The following is a 14,694-nucleotide window of genomic DNA, read 5'->3' as shown; positions in this document are numbered from 1 at the left end:
CCCCGGTTAATTAAGGAAAAGGTTAATAACCGGTTCAAAAATCGTAATCGGCTAATCAAATTAATTACAAATCCAATCGCAAGTAATTTCATGATAAAAAGTTTAACCGATAGATCCGATGCGAGACAAAATGAATGATATTTCGATAATTTCAGTCATATTCAATCAATTTCAACTTCTCTACCCTTGTAGTGATATATATTTCGCCGCAATCAAGCAAGCAAGACCCGCAAGACTTTATGAGATTCACAATATGGAGCTTGACATTGACGAGATCCTTTCGGCATAAAGCTTTAACGATTAAACAATTCACCACTTCATTAAATCGTTTTGCTAAACCTCCTACAACTCTTTTATCTCTATCTTCTTTAGTGGAAGAATCAAATCACATTCAAGCTCGAGAATGGGTAAACAATTTTAAAGTAAATGATATTCCGAAGGAGTCATACGAGATTAGTAGGAGTCGATCAAGTGGACCTGGAGGACAGGTATGTAATCTCAAGATTTATTTTGTATGATTAAATTTGACAACCATTTTTTCCATACTTTTAGCACGTCAATAAAACCGAATCAAAAGTAACGTTAAGATTGGATTTATCTAAAGCAAAAGGAAATTGGTTACCAAATTTCATTTTCAAACCATTGATTAAATCTGTAAGTGAACTAAATTGTTTTTTTTTTTGTTATTTAACTTTTTCTTAAATTGAGAATTTCCTTATATTATCATTTTTAGCCATATTATATTTCAAATCCTCCTTCAATCTTAATTACATCTCAAACAAGTCGAACAGCATCTCAAAATCTATCTACAGTCTTGAATAATCTTCATCAAGTGATAATTCAATCTGCGAATCAAGTTATAATAAATCCAACATCTATTGAACAGAAAAATAAAGTTAAAAATTATATAAAGAAAGAGAATGAAAAAAGAATAGAATTGAAAAAGCGGAATTCTGCCAAAAAAGCTTCAAGAAGAGAAGTAGATTAGTATCTCTTGACTTTCAAAAAATGCGAAAGCAAAGTTGGATTGCAAGTCGCCTCTGATTTCATCAAGCCTCAAGAAATTGATTGGCCAATGATCTTCATCATGTTCATATACATACATGAGGCACAGCCAGCTAGAGATCTTTTGAAAACCGGACATTTTAGATCTCTGCAATGGGGACCCTTCTCGAAGCGGCAATGGCGACAAGCTATATAACCAGGTTCCAATTCTAGGACATCAACATCTCGATACCGCTTCGTACTGTATTCACAACGTATTTCGATAGCACCGAATTAGACTTACCCTCTTGACGAATTCATAAATTCTTCTTTGGGCCACGAACATAAATGCGGCTGTAAGAACCGATTGAAGAAGTTTAGGACCAAGACCAGCATATAAGCCTATGATTCCAATTCATTATGGATCAGCTTTCAACACGAAATTGTGTCCAACAGATATAGAATAAAAAGTCTTAATTCACCTTTAAGGCCTTCGGTCTTAAGGATATGAAGTACAGCTTTGACTGAAGATTTGTATTTATGACTTGCAGCTTGCTATATGCATTTGTAAAGCATTAACATCAGCCATTCAGTCTTTTCTGTAATAAGTTGCACTTACAAGTCTCGACTTGACTACGATCTATGATCATCACGTTAAACTCTCATTAGCACTAGTAAAAAATGCATTGTTTAAAAAAGTGAAACTCACATAAGGATATGTACCACCTGTAGCAACTAATTTACTCGCTGCACCAAGTATAAACATATCCCAATCGCTTAATGAACTTCTGCCCAACGGATTTTGACTAGCTGCAGAAGTTATTCCTTTTTTCACAAGTCGATAAGATAATAAAGCAGAAACTAATCTTTCAAATGTGGTATACTAACAAAATTGTTTCATTAATCTTAATTTTTCATTTTTGATTTCTCTTCCCCCCCTCCCCCCCTTTTTTTTTTTATAGAAAAAAATGATATAATATAATACACTAAATTCAAATTAAAACTTACTTGAATAACAGGATTAATTACTAAAATTAAAGCAGGTCCAATTCCTCTCCAAAATCCTTTTAATCCATCTTTTTCAAAAATTTCATTTACAGCTTCAATAATAGTAGGTCTTTTTTTCTTAATTTGAGATTGAGATTCAGATTGAGAAGAATCTTTTGATTCAATTGAAGTTATAGAATGTGTTGATTGTTTAGTTTGAATTGTCCAAATTGGATTAGTTACTAATGTAGTTATTGATCCTGCAATTAAACCTGCTATAATTCCTTCACTAGTTGAAAGTGCACTTGTTGAATGAGGTGAATTAATTCTTCTTTTAATTAAAACAGATCTAGTTTCTTCATCTTAAAATAACAAATCACAAACGTTCAAATCAGTCATTTGTAAAATTTGAGATTTATTTGAATGAAATGATTGATAATTGATGAATTTGAAAAAAGACTCACAGAATGCATAATATACTCCATTAGTAATTGCTATACCGGCTAATGAACTTGATAAACCAGAATATAATCCAGATAAACCTTCTTTTTCGAGTGTCTTTCGGATAGCTTGAACAATAGTCTGAAATACGTACTTGAGAGTCAGCTTACACCCCCAATTCAAGTGATGGTATAGTGTTGAGATTGATAGTATGCTTACCAAATCTTCTTTCTTAGTTTGGACAGCTGCTCTAGTGGATAGATTGACCAAGGGGCTGTATTTACATGGGTTGTTAATCGATAAGCACGCATAGCACGTAGGCTTATACAGACCAGAGAATGATTTTCACTCACTAAGTCAAAGCCTATCATAAATATGAGGTATGAGTCCTCATCAATCTCGTATCGCTAAATAGGAATAGTTACTGACCATAGAGACACATCCTCCTACTGAACCTGCCAACGCGTGAATGGCTGAATCCCCCATCTTACTGAAATATGATTGTACGTCGGATTGAAAATTATGAGCCAAGTCTGATCTTGATTGATAGGCAAGAATAGCTAAGTATGCTCAAATTAAAAACAATGAGATGTGACAAGGCGACAGATAGGATAAATATGATATGAGATGTTATGTGAAGAGATCAATAGGGTAAGGAGTGATGTTCTCCGGTTAATAACGATAATACCATACAACCGGTTAACCGATCATTACGAGTAAACTTCACTAGGACGATATTCAATTTATCAAATGAGTATAACTGATATATTTATACATAGACTATGACAATTCAATCGTATTCGTTGATAATCACTAATTAAATCTATTTCGACATGGTCTATACGTATGTAATTCTCCAAAAAGAAAACAAAACCTCAAGTGAAAAAATATCATAAAAAAAGGAAAAATGCTAATATATTCAAATATTCATCCAACTAACACACTTAAGCAACAGGTTTGACAGCATAAGTTCTTCTGTATAATTCGTCAACACCTTCAAGGTAATATGCACCAGGCCAAATATTATCAATAGATCCTTGTGGAGAGTATTTTACAGCATTATGGTTTTCTTCTCGTAACTACAAATTAGACAGGTCATTAATATTGTTTCATTCATTCATTCATTCATTGATCCGAAAGAAAAGGCTTAAGACTCACTTTCAAAGCTGTGACATATTCTTCACATGGTCTAACATCCATAGAAGCTAATCTTTCTTTTAATTGTAATTTATCGGCAATTTCTTTTGTAGATCCAACAACTCTTATAGCGTAGAAAGAAGCAGCACAACCTGAACCAAAAGCGTACATTCCAATTCGTTTACCAGTCTATACAAATCAAAACATTCAGCTTAAAATCCTCTCCAATTCTATTGTTCTAAAACAAAAACCAACTCACCTCTAATCCTTCAGGTGCACTGGCCAATACACTAGCAAGAGCACCGTAAAGAGATGCAGTGTACATGTTACCGCATCTAGCTACACAATCTGATCCAGGAACAACGGCGGATTTGTAATGTTCAGCAGCGACTCCTACGAATGTCTTCTCAACTACTTTATCGGTGTAGGTCTTTGTTTTCTCGATAGAGATTGTTTCAGGAACATTGGCGAATTTAGGGGAAGATGGGTTTCTGATGTAATCCTGGGAAATTCATATGGGTTAATCAGCTTCCCAACCGCTAGGTAATCTAGTGTGAAAGGAAAACTCACATTGTAGAACATTCGAGCGTGTCCTTTTTGTACTAATTTACCGTATGGACTGAAGATCACAATATCAAGTGATGAATTTTACGATATCATCCAAACCGACTCACCTGTGTAAACAGACATAGTCGAATTGAGAAATTCCTTCATCCTCATCGGTAGCTTCAGCATGTCCGTTAACACCATTTCCATTGGTAGCATCACCGTTGATACCATTGACGAAATCCTTAGCTGCACCGGCAAGATCAGATACGGCGGCCGAGACAGAAGCAAGGGAGAGTTTCTTGGCTGCTCGAGCTCGGGATTTCTTGGCTTTTTCGATGTATGTTGAGTAAGAAGCATCGAGAGCACCAAGGTAAGCGGCGATGGTCCATGGACCGTCAACAGTGGGCTGTAATAATAATAGTTATGATATTTAGCTCATTCCTAGACAGGAGTGAATGCGCGAAAAGTGGGATCGTATGATAGGAGAAACCCACGTATTCAGCAGAAAGATCCGGCTTGTAGAAGTCCCAAGTGTTAGCAATGTGGGTACCGTGAACAGCTGCCATAATAAGTCAGCGATTGCAATACGGAAATATAAGATTACACAGGATGTCAAAGTAAAGGATGAAGGAATAAATGTACTCACGCTCAACAACCAAAGGAGCATCTGGACCGATCAACATAGCACAAGCACCCATACCACCAACTGGTCTAGCTCCACCTTCTTTGTAGATAGCAATATCACCACACATGACAATAGCGTTTCTACCATCCCAAGATTCAGATTGTATCCAATTGATAGTATTGAACAAAGCAGCAGTTGAACCATAACATGCGTTTTTAGAATCGATACCTTCAATATCAGTGTTTCCAGATGGTGCGAACAAGTTCATCAGAATGGTTTTGGTAGCTTTAGATTTGTCTATAAGTGTTTCAGTACCGACATCTAATCTACCGATTGAAGTTGGGTCGATATTGTATTTTTGGAGAAGAGATGATACGACTAAGGACATTCACAATAATTCAGCTGTGATTTCTTATGAAGTAAATAATGCTCCTAGGACTCACCAGTAAGAGCAACTGAATTGATATCCTCTCTACGCAACAATAATTGTCAGCTCAACTCTTTAAAACGCACATACCGCACATCGAATATAACTCACTTATCATCTGTGAAAGCCATGAATTTTTGACCTAAACCAATTGTGTATTTTCCTTTTGATACACCATCAAAGTCCTCGAGAGCATCTTCAGAGATACACTGAACATTCGATATGATCAGCATACTATCCATCAACAGTATTGAACAAAGAAGACAGTCGCGAAATTGGGGCTTCAACTCACCCTCTTTGGGAAATACATCTCTAAACCTAAGATACCGACATTGGTGGGTCTAGCTGGAATATCGAAATTGGACATGGTGAATAAGAATGAATGAAATGAGTTGGAGTCAAATGAAAAAGTGTTATTAGCTATATGCTATATATGCTGTATATATATATATATGTTAGTAATTAATTGTGTATGGTGTATGGTGATATGATGATAATATGATGTTTTTTTTGGGGTTTAATCGTTTTGAAATTTCAGGAAAATAATAATCAGAATAATATGGTACGAGACGCGCATTGATCCCTTAAGCTTACTATTGTTTACAACCAATCGATTACATAATATATATCCACGTGTGAACAGTTACTATAATAACAGATATAATACCAAATATGGGAGGGAGCAATGTTCAAGGTCACAGCTGAAATCAACTATCGGTCCTTACTTCTCACATACCCAGTCCAACCACCTGGCTGCCTTCTACCTTCCATACTATCTCTGTATCCCCATGCGTATCCTCTACCTTTTCCCCCTATATCAGGTGGAGGTGCCCAAAATCTAGCTTGAACATGAGGTTTCTGCCTCTTCCCTCGCCTGGTCTTGCTTTTTGTTTTCGTTGGGCAATGCTTGTAAGGATATTGAAGATGTACCTTTTGAAAAGACGACTTATTTGACGTGGGTATTTCTATCTCATCAGGTCCTCTGGTTCTCTTGTACTGCGCAACCTCGCCAACAAATATTGTGGGTGCTGGATTGAAGAAATCATCTGCTGGTACTTGTAGACATCTGTTGTGTTGAGATGAACCGCTTGATGAACCAAGACCTTTATTCGGAATGACTAATTCGGTTATATCCACCGCTGCCTCATAAGCTGTACGGCGTATTCGGCCAAGTTCCTCTATTGAAAATGGCAGATGTATCGGATTACTAGGATGACACTGGTGTAAGCATGAGATACTTGGTAGCAGGTTAGAGATTGAGCACTTACCCGGGGCAAACATATACTGCATTTTCCTCAATCAACGAAACAGGTCGTATTGGACAAGCAGAGAACAATCTAAAAGGAACTGAGTATTCAATTAGCGAAGCTCGACTTGTTATCGCGATGATGCACTCACTAGAGGTCGCTGCTTGTTGTTGCGATAAATTCTTCTCTGAGGTCTGTTCGATTATAACCTTCTCCTCATCCTCAAGTTTCGCTAATCTTTCTCTCTCTTTTCTTCTTTTCTTCTTCGCGTTCTGCTTTTCGGCTTTTGTCATTGGTCTTTTCATGCCATTTTCCATAATACTTTGATCTTCTTCTCCATCTTTATCAATTCCTCCCTCTTTTGTACCTAAATCATTCCATTTTGTTGGGATATCCTCAAATAATAAATCAAGTGGAGGCGGTAATTCTGAAGAAGGGAAAAGAGAAGTCATGAGTTGATTGTAAGTTTCAACATCGTCAGCATCGGGAGTCGACCTTCTACTTGATGACTCAGATCCAGAGTCTGATGATTTCGAGTCCATCATTACGGTCGTCGTGTCATCCCAGCTTAGATGAGCTAATGATAGAAGAAGGAAGATGGCACAGATATGATGTTTTCAGGTGGACTACCTCCATCTTGTTCAATCGAAAATAAAGTGCCACACTCATACGAAATACCCGTAACACCGTTGTACCATACTGATTGACCTCACCATACCGTATTAAACTAGTACTTCTTTCAAATTATAGCAATAACTTCTTCTTCTTCATTCTTGAACTCCAAACTATTGTTAGCCATTCAAGATGTACGGGAACGTAGGACTGTTGACAGCCAGAGGAAGGTGAGCTTCTCCGAGCCGTGTCCAAATAAGCGAAGAGCTGAACAGCTGATAACATCCCCTCAGTGGTACCAACGGTTATGTCTCTCGAAACACAGCTCATTTGAAAGTGCGAGATGGTCCACCTGGAGGATCATATGGATCAGGTTCACGATATGGGGATTACGATGATGCCAAAGGTCCTCCTGTACATCGAGCACCTGATCAAGGTATATTGGAGCATGAGAGGAAAAGGAGGATAGAAGTTAAAGTTATGGAATTGAGGGATGAATTAGAAGAGAAAGGGTGAGTAGGAGTTTTCCCCGTCCATATCGATTCTCGTTTTCATTCTTTGCCTCTCTCTTCACAATTTTCTTTCTTGGCTTTCGCTTCGGATAGGTTATATCCTGTCTCTCTCTCGTATGAGACCTAGATACATCAATTCATCTTCAATTCCCCATTCACGCAATTATGAAGCATACGGTACCTCTAAAAACCTTTCACAGGATCCGGATGAATATATAAACGTTGCGAATAATAAAACTTTTAGGGCGATAGTCTTAAAGTCCGTTTTTCCCCTTTTTTGAATTTATAATGGGATCTGCGGCCCGTGGCTATCATACATCATTTTTTATTCTCTTCTTTGATTACTTTGGCGTACAAAAGACATTGTTTAACCTTGTCTTGTGGTGTGTACCATTGGAATACTCCTCGCTGACTCATGTCAACAGGATTGACGAAACGGATATTGATGATCAATGCGATGCGCTTCGAGCGAAACTTTCCTCCGCCAATCTTCCAGCACCACGAAGTCGACCGACAGATTCACATTCTATAGCAGCGGCCAAAGAAGCTGAGATGTCTCGAATGGGTCGAGCATTGGGGGTGTCAGCAAGTCATGTAGAGGGAAAGGCATTCCAACGTGAGACTGAAGAAGAGAGAGCAGCTAGATTAGCAGAAAGGGAGGAGAGAGATAAAGCTAGAGTTGAGGCTGCTCTTCAACGTGAGCGAGAGGCCGAGCGAGGAAAGAAAGAATGGGAAGAGAAAGAACGATTAAGACGAAGAGAGGAATACAAAAAACAACAAGAAGGTTCAAAGTCATCAAGAAGGGACGATGTACCTCCTCGTCGAAGTATATCACCACCGGCAGTCAGACGAAGTAGAGATGATTCTCCTCCACGAAGACGTCCTCGATCTCCTTCAGAATCTCTCTCGCCCCCGCCAACTCGAAGAAGACGATCTCCTTCTGCGTCACATTCCCCACCGCCTGTAAAACGGGGTAGATTGCCTACTGACTCCCGATCTCCTTCACCCCGAAGACGACGTCCGCCTTCCGATTCGAGATCTCCACCACCAGCTCGTCGACGTCGATCTCCATCGGAATCGCGTTCACCATCCCCTCCACCCCGTAGAACTGCTCGTCGATACAGCTCATCACCACCTCGAGGTAGAGCATCCCCTTCGCCACGTAGGAAGTTAAGGGACAGAAGCTCAAGTAGAGGAAGAGCAAGGAGTGATTCGAGATCTGTATCTCCGCCACCAAGACGTACGCGATATTCATCCGACTCGAGATCGCCTCCACCTAAAAGAGCTAGAGCCGATTCAAGTGAGGAGGGGACTCCAAGAAGTGTCAGAAGTTTGACGCCGGAACCCACGAAGAAAAGAGTCGAGAAATCAGCGTAGTGCGGTTTGACGAAGGTTTCAAGGTGATATTCCCATTTAGTGAAAAGGCGAGCAAGGAAATTGAACATATCAAATGAAAGAAAGTATATTGTAATTTGGCTATCGTCGTTCAATCTTGTATTATGTATAATTTTACTCTTCTATGAATCTCATGGCATATATGCTTTGTTTCCTTGCCCGTACGTTCCGCAAACGATCAGATGAAGTATACGCAGACATTTCTTGCTTATCATCGATTCAATGTTTGTCTGTGTTTCGGAAGCAAAAGTGCGTTATCTAGCTGAGCAATCTCGATAACAAATGAGTTTGAGTAACTATTACCGGCATTGCGACATTTGTACTCAACTTGATTTGACCCAAATGTGAACCACTCAATAAAGCTTTAATCTCCCTCAAGATGGTTCGTACATCTGAGAGGAGAGCTGCAGCATTGACAAAGCGTCAGTCAACCAATCGCTTGAGAATCGGTCTATGTGCATCTAATGTGAATTGTTCTAAATCTATATTATAGGTAATCTATCACTAGTCAATCATGACAATAAGATAAGTGACAAGCGTGATGATCGTATACATTATCCTACTCCAACTTCTGTAGATGGCGATGATCTTTGTTCTTTGAACTCTGAAGAAGAGGATGAAGGAGAAGATGCCCTACACTCTATTCAAGGAGATGATCATTTAGAAGAGGACCATGGGGGTTTGCCAACATCTGAAGATGTGGTAATGAACGAACTAGCTTCTGTGGACACGAGAAAGGTCGATTATGTCTCGCTACAACAAGGTCATCAGGAATTGTCACAAAGGAGCTCAACCCATTCAGCTGTAGACCCTTTGAAACATTCTCATGAATTAGAAAATGTCGATATACAGCATTCTCACGAAGAATTTCCTACACCACCATCAACATCACCATCGACCAAAACTCAGAAAAACGAAGGCAAAAGCAAGAAATCACCTAAATCGATTGCGACGAACTTCAAAGATAACTCAATGGAGGAAAAAGCTATACTCACACCTTTAATATTACACGGGAAAGCACCAGTCGAAACAACTGTAAATAATCATTGGGTATACCTTTTCTTCCGATTCTGTGCAGAACGTCATAAAATGTATGAGAGGCGTACTTTCGAGAACATACCTCGTGATCAACTTACAAAAGATGAAACTATGTCCAAAATGCATATAGGTAATGTCTTTAGACAATTAGATCCTTCAAGTAAGATGATCAGAGACAATATCTTGGGTAAAGGTGATCAGAGCGTTAAAGAAGTTTGTTGTAAGTCTAAATCAAAAATTATGATACAATTAGTTTTATGTTAACTGATTATTGTTTCTAGTCCGATTATTTCTATTCTGTATGTTTTATAACGAATCAACATGGAAAGAACTTTGTAAAGTCTCAACAGGTGGAATTCCAACTTGGTCAAATTATATTTCAGATTTACCAAAATTTGAATATGTTTTATATAGAATTTCATTTATTGAAAAAAAGAAAATTTATTATGGTGGATTTCAATTAGTTCCACCTACAATTTATTTTACAAATAATAGAAATAAAGATAAATTATTACCACATTTTGCAGCAAGTTTAAGATTAGTTTTATCAATAATGTTAACAGATTTACCCAAAAAATTAAAAAATTGTGAATTTGCAAATGATGCAAGTCAAATTTTACAAACAATACCAACTTTTGGTGGTTTTTTATCTTGGAATATAATTTGTTTTTTAAATGATTATAATAATCAATTTAAATGGTTTTATCGTAATTTTGCAACATGTGGTCCAGGTCCAAGATCATATCTTGGTCGAATATTTACTGATAATAATGGAAAATCAATTATAAATTCAATATCAATGGAAGAATCAGGATTAATTTGGTTATATGAAAATCAATGGAAATATTGGTTAAGAATTAATGAAAATCCACCACATGCTTGGGAATTAGGTTTAAAACCTGGATTAAGAGTTTTAGATATTGAAAATTCTTTATGTTGGTGTCATCGTTATATAAATAATAAAAAAGGTGGTAAAAATTTAAGTCAATTACCTAAACCTAAATTTAATTTAAAAAAATCAAATAATTCTTTTGAACCTGCTTGGTGTATTGAAAAAAAATGGTTAAATAATTCAAGTAAAATAATTTATAAAGATGATTTAGAAGAAAAATTAAAAGAATTAAATCATATTGAAGAAGATGAAAATGTTTTTGAAGTTGAAAAGATTATATGTAGAAAATCTGGAAATAGATTAGAAAAATTAAAAGATCCTGAATTTAGAGTAAGATGGAAAGGATATTCTCCAGAAGCAGATACTTATGAAAAAGCTAGTACAATCAAAGACGGTGCTGAAGAGGTAAGTTTGAATTGGATTTAGGACTACTATTATAAAACGATTCACTAATATATCGTCGTCACTATTTTCAGTCCCTCCAAGAATGGCTAGACTGGGAGAAGAGCGTATGGGATAGCATCGAAAAAGTTAAGAAGGATTACCCTTATACTCCACCCATAATAGCTAAATCAGAAGAAGAAGAAATCAAACCTAAAATTGAGGAGAAAGAAGGATTGTCACACAGGCCGACTAAACGAATTCGACGGTCTATCAAGAGGGAAAGCTTCGATCTATAGGTTTTACAGACTGTTTGCGGCATGTTTCGAAAACTGTATATATTTAGCGTAACGAAACACTTTATGAGCTTTATTAGCTTTATGACACATTTATGACCCTCCAGTACACTCGAGTATTTGAGAACACCGCGGTGATTGGCGATATAAGTCTTCCTGTATTTCTGATAATGAAAATAGGGATTTTCATTCACATACATGTATACAAGGCCATCTGAAATACCCTTACAACAGCTCACCATAATTATGATACAAAGTCCATAGCTTCTTTTCCAGTCAACTATCAATACCTCTGATGCTCGTCAAGTATTTCTAGACCAAGACTCATATTCATCATAAGTAGCAGAAGCCTTTTCACTGCCATAAACTTTAACAGATAAACTTTCCCACACTTCATCTCCCACTTCGACTTTGTTTTTATACCCTGCTTTTTGAACTGCAGATAATATCGTTTCTTCTTTTGTCCATTTTTGTTCCGGGCAAATTTCGGGCAAATAAGTAGCAGATAAATGACGATTATTCGTAGGATGAGGGAAAGTTATGTGAATTCCATGTATACCTGGTGTCCAGTCTAAAGGTGATGGTATTGGTGTCATGGGAGTTAAGAGGGATACACTATGAGCACAAAAGGCCTTCAGCAATTTGCGATATATGTCACAGAATCGAAAAAAGATAGAAATACATCTATAATGGGGTGATAATTGATAACCTGACTCACTTGCATGAAAGGTGAGGTAATTCACTCGCTTTGATGGGTGAGAATCGATGATCTTCCAATGCACTATTATTTTAGGAAATTCAGAAAAGTAAGTCCCACTGACGAATCAGTATTCAGTTGAATATACTCTATTCACCTGATCAAAGCATATTCCCTCAGTCCTTCGGCCAACTTCATTGGCGAGAAATTACCTATACATCCTCGTAAAGCCGGCTTGCGATTTGATCGGACGTGTGAGCTAGTATTCCATGTAACAAAAAGAGCGCTGCGGTGATCTTCAATGGTTAGCTACATAGCATTCTGGTTGATCGGCCATAGTCATATGTAACAAGGCGGTTAACTGCTACTTCATAGATGTGTATGTTTTATAGCAAAGTCAGAATGACAAAAACTTACTATCTCTCATCTTTATTATCAAATGGCGGTTCTATAGGTTCTCTGCCTTCGTAATGAGCTTTGAGTACATCGAAGCAGTACAATGCATGCAGCTCTGTGCATATTGTATCCCTGGCAGGTGAGGCTATCTGGGTCGAAGGGTTTGATGGACCAGACGTAAGTGAAGGAGTTCGTGACATATTGTGTGATCAGTTGATTGTGAGCTCTATATCTATGATCTAGTTTCTATATTCAACCTGTCTCCTGTAGGACTCTATCTAGATGATGGGTCTCAGTGCGAATGATGACCTAAGTCTCATCAGTGACAAGGTTGATAAGGTCTTCTATGATAGCTTGTATGCATTTCTCATTGTGGTCAATCTAATAATGATCTTTTGCCACTCGACCATGCTATAGTCGTGTGTTCGCCACGCGTGATCCCCCCGGGTCGAACGCGTTGAATACAATAGCAAAGAGACGCGATTCTTGATGGTACCCAGCTGATAGAAAGCAGCAAAAGATAGTGAAGCCGCATCCACGAGCGCATGCAAGGACAGCAAAAGCCAGGAAGGGAAGTCAATTAATCATACGGCTAGCTGAGCTACGTTGAATGCCTCCCACGCCTGAGCAATAACTCTTTGGAATTATCGTTAATCCGCCAGATCTAGCCAAGCCATCCAATCCATATACAGCCTACTTCCTCCTTATCTTTGCGATTCCACCATGTCCGTCCCTACCGCATCTTCCAACAATAGTTTCGCCATACCGCCCCCGCCAGCCAAGAGACAGCTGAAACCTGCTAATTCTTTGCCCACTACAACCGAAACTTATGGTCAAAAACATGGTATACCATCGGATCTGCAAGCTGCTCTGCAGAATGTAGGAAGGAGGGGAAGGCAAAGTGAGTAACGGCAACAAAAGTCATCTGTTATGGTCCTAACTATCATTCTTTTGATTGCAGACGTTGCTATGGGTCACGCAACTCATCGCGCGTTCGAGCGAACTCAATCAGTACCTTCTCACGTTCTGACTTCTTCTGCGCTCCCCAACCAAGGCTTCACTACAGTTTTAGACGCTATGACACATGCTCAAGGTATAATTAGTAAAGAAGCATTACGCTCACGTGAACTTCAACCTTTTTATTCTGGTGGTTCAGATGAAAATAGGGAAGTTGATGGATTATCATTATCACCTCGAGGGAAGAATAGACGTTTGAAATTTGGTGAAAATGGTGAAGTTGAAGAAGAAATAGATGGACCGTTATTTTCTGATTCTCAATCATCAACTGCTCAACCTAGAGATAGTTTGCATCTCATAGCAGCAAGGAAAAGAAGATCTTCACCTGCTGAGCCTACCAGCGATACTGAAACTGAGATTGATGAGGATGAAGATTTAGAACTACCTTCGGAACCAACAACTACATTTACAAGTAACGCTTCAGATTTCCCATCAGTATTTAAATCTCCCGCTATGACTCATCCTGAACTTTTTGGACCAACTGGATCAACTTCGAAGAATTTCCCAAGTGCATTTAAGGGTATGAGTTCAAGAGAATTGAAAGGATTACCTGGTGCAAGGAAAACAGGGTTTGGAAAAACTATGTCTGCTCCCGTTGGTAAACTTGGAGGAAATGGTTGGGGTACGGATATCGATATGGACCAGAGCGGCGCTGCAGGAGAAGGTGAAGAAGATGGTTTCGACATCAAAGATTGGGCAGAAAATGAACGTTTCTGATGAGGTCATTGATCTCATGACTCTTGACAATTCAAACAGCTTATCCGTGAAGCACCTGGCTATTATTTTATATTGTATTTGTAAATCATCATCTGGTGTATGGTATTGCTCAACCTCGATTGCCGTTCATTCATTCTCAACTATTTCGTCATCGGCACGCACGCGTTCTGATTATAATTTTTACTGCTTGAGCAACAACGAGACTTACTCGTATACTTCAGGACCTACTCAACTGAGAATTGACGATGTCATGTTGTCCTTTGTCAGTCTGTTCGTATGTGATTTAGCTCCACTACTTGACTTTTTGCTGCAGATCTTTTTATGTTCGGACGGATCATATCGGG

The 14,694-nt window shown here is 38.3% G+C and overlaps 8 protein-coding genes across 8 annotated transcripts; 4 read left to right on the top strand and 4 right to left on the bottom strand.

The window, feature by feature from the left end:
• Positions 1-239: 239 nt before the first annotated feature.
• On the top strand, positions 240-988 carry I206_103016 (uncharacterized protein; the record flags this gene model as incomplete). Its single annotated transcript, XM_019153743.1, has 3 exons — positions 240-488; positions 553-654; positions 734-988. The coding sequence occupies 3 exons, from the start codon at positions 240-242 to the stop codon at positions 986-988; spliced, it is 606 nt and encodes a 201-aa protein (XP_019013904.1).
• A 157-nt stretch (positions 989-1,145) lies between these two features.
• Positions 1,146-2,898, bottom strand: I206_103015 (uncharacterized protein; the record flags this gene model as incomplete). Its single annotated transcript, XM_019153744.1, has 10 exons — positions 1,146-1,193; positions 1,289-1,386; positions 1,467-1,539; positions 1,604-1,624; positions 1,694-1,867; positions 1,993-2,333; positions 2,436-2,553; positions 2,632-2,686; positions 2,766-2,776; positions 2,842-2,898. The coding sequence occupies 10 exons, from the start codon at positions 2,896-2,898 to the stop codon at positions 1,146-1,148; spliced, it is 996 nt and encodes a 331-aa protein (XP_019013905.1).
• A 458-nt stretch (positions 2,899-3,356) lies between these two features.
• I206_103014 (hydroxymethylglutaryl-CoA synthase) lies at positions 3,357-5,517 on the bottom strand (the record flags this gene model as incomplete). The annotated part of the gene is made up of 10 exons (XM_019153745.1): positions 3,357-3,491; positions 3,571-3,738; positions 3,809-4,051; positions 4,120-4,168; positions 4,224-4,504; positions 4,593-4,657; positions 4,745-5,101; positions 5,167-5,195; positions 5,262-5,359; positions 5,443-5,517. The coding sequence occupies 10 exons, from the start codon at positions 5,515-5,517 to the stop codon at positions 3,357-3,359; spliced, it is 1,500 nt and encodes a 499-aa protein (XP_019013906.1).
• Positions 5,518-5,861: 344 nt separating this feature from the next.
• Positions 5,862-6,942, bottom strand: I206_103013 (uncharacterized protein; the record flags this gene model as incomplete). Its single annotated transcript, XM_019153746.1, has 3 exons — positions 5,862-6,357; positions 6,419-6,497; positions 6,549-6,942. 3 exons carry the CDS (start codon positions 6,940-6,942, stop codon positions 5,862-5,864), a joined length of 969 nt encoding a protein of 322 aa, XP_019013907.1.
• Positions 6,943-7,201: 259 nt separating this feature from the next.
• On the top strand, positions 7,202-8,898 carry I206_103012 (uncharacterized protein; the record flags this gene model as incomplete). Its single annotated transcript, XM_019153747.1, has 3 exons — positions 7,202-7,239; positions 7,303-7,521; positions 7,947-8,898. 3 exons carry the CDS (start codon positions 7,202-7,204, stop codon positions 8,896-8,898), a joined length of 1,209 nt encoding a protein of 402 aa, XP_019013908.1.
• A 397-nt stretch (positions 8,899-9,295) lies between these two features.
• I206_103011 (uncharacterized protein) lies at positions 9,296-11,526 on the top strand (the record flags this gene model as incomplete). The annotated part of the gene is made up of 4 exons (XM_019153748.1): positions 9,296-9,338; positions 9,410-10,174; positions 10,236-11,251; positions 11,323-11,526. 4 exons carry the CDS (start codon positions 9,296-9,298, stop codon positions 11,524-11,526), a joined length of 2,028 nt encoding a protein of 675 aa, XP_019013909.1.
• A 299-nt stretch (positions 11,527-11,825) lies between these two features.
• I206_103010 (uncharacterized protein) lies at positions 11,826-12,816 on the bottom strand (the record flags this gene model as incomplete). The annotated part of the gene is made up of 4 exons (XM_019153749.1): positions 11,826-12,138; positions 12,242-12,304; positions 12,378-12,506; positions 12,638-12,816. The coding sequence occupies 4 exons, from the start codon at positions 12,814-12,816 to the stop codon at positions 11,826-11,828; spliced, it is 684 nt and encodes a 227-aa protein (XP_019013910.1).
• A 523-nt stretch (positions 12,817-13,339) lies between these two features.
• Positions 13,340-14,350, top strand: I206_103009 (uncharacterized protein; the record flags this gene model as incomplete). The annotated part of the gene is made up of 2 exons (XM_019153750.1): positions 13,340-13,517; positions 13,578-14,350. 2 exons carry the CDS (start codon positions 13,340-13,342, stop codon positions 14,348-14,350), a joined length of 951 nt encoding a protein of 316 aa, XP_019013911.1.
• Between the last annotated feature and the right edge of the window lie 344 nt (positions 14,351-14,694).

The sequence above is a fragment of the Kwoniella pini genome, chromosome 4 (assembly GCF_000512605.2).
Source record: "Kwoniella pini CBS 10737 chromosome 4, complete sequence".
Lineage (NCBI taxonomy): Eukaryota > Fungi > Basidiomycota > Tremellomycetes > Tremellales > Cryptococcaceae > Kwoniella > Kwoniella pini.
Note: the sequence above shows the minus strand (reverse complement) of the source record. Positions and strands in the feature narration are given on the sequence as shown.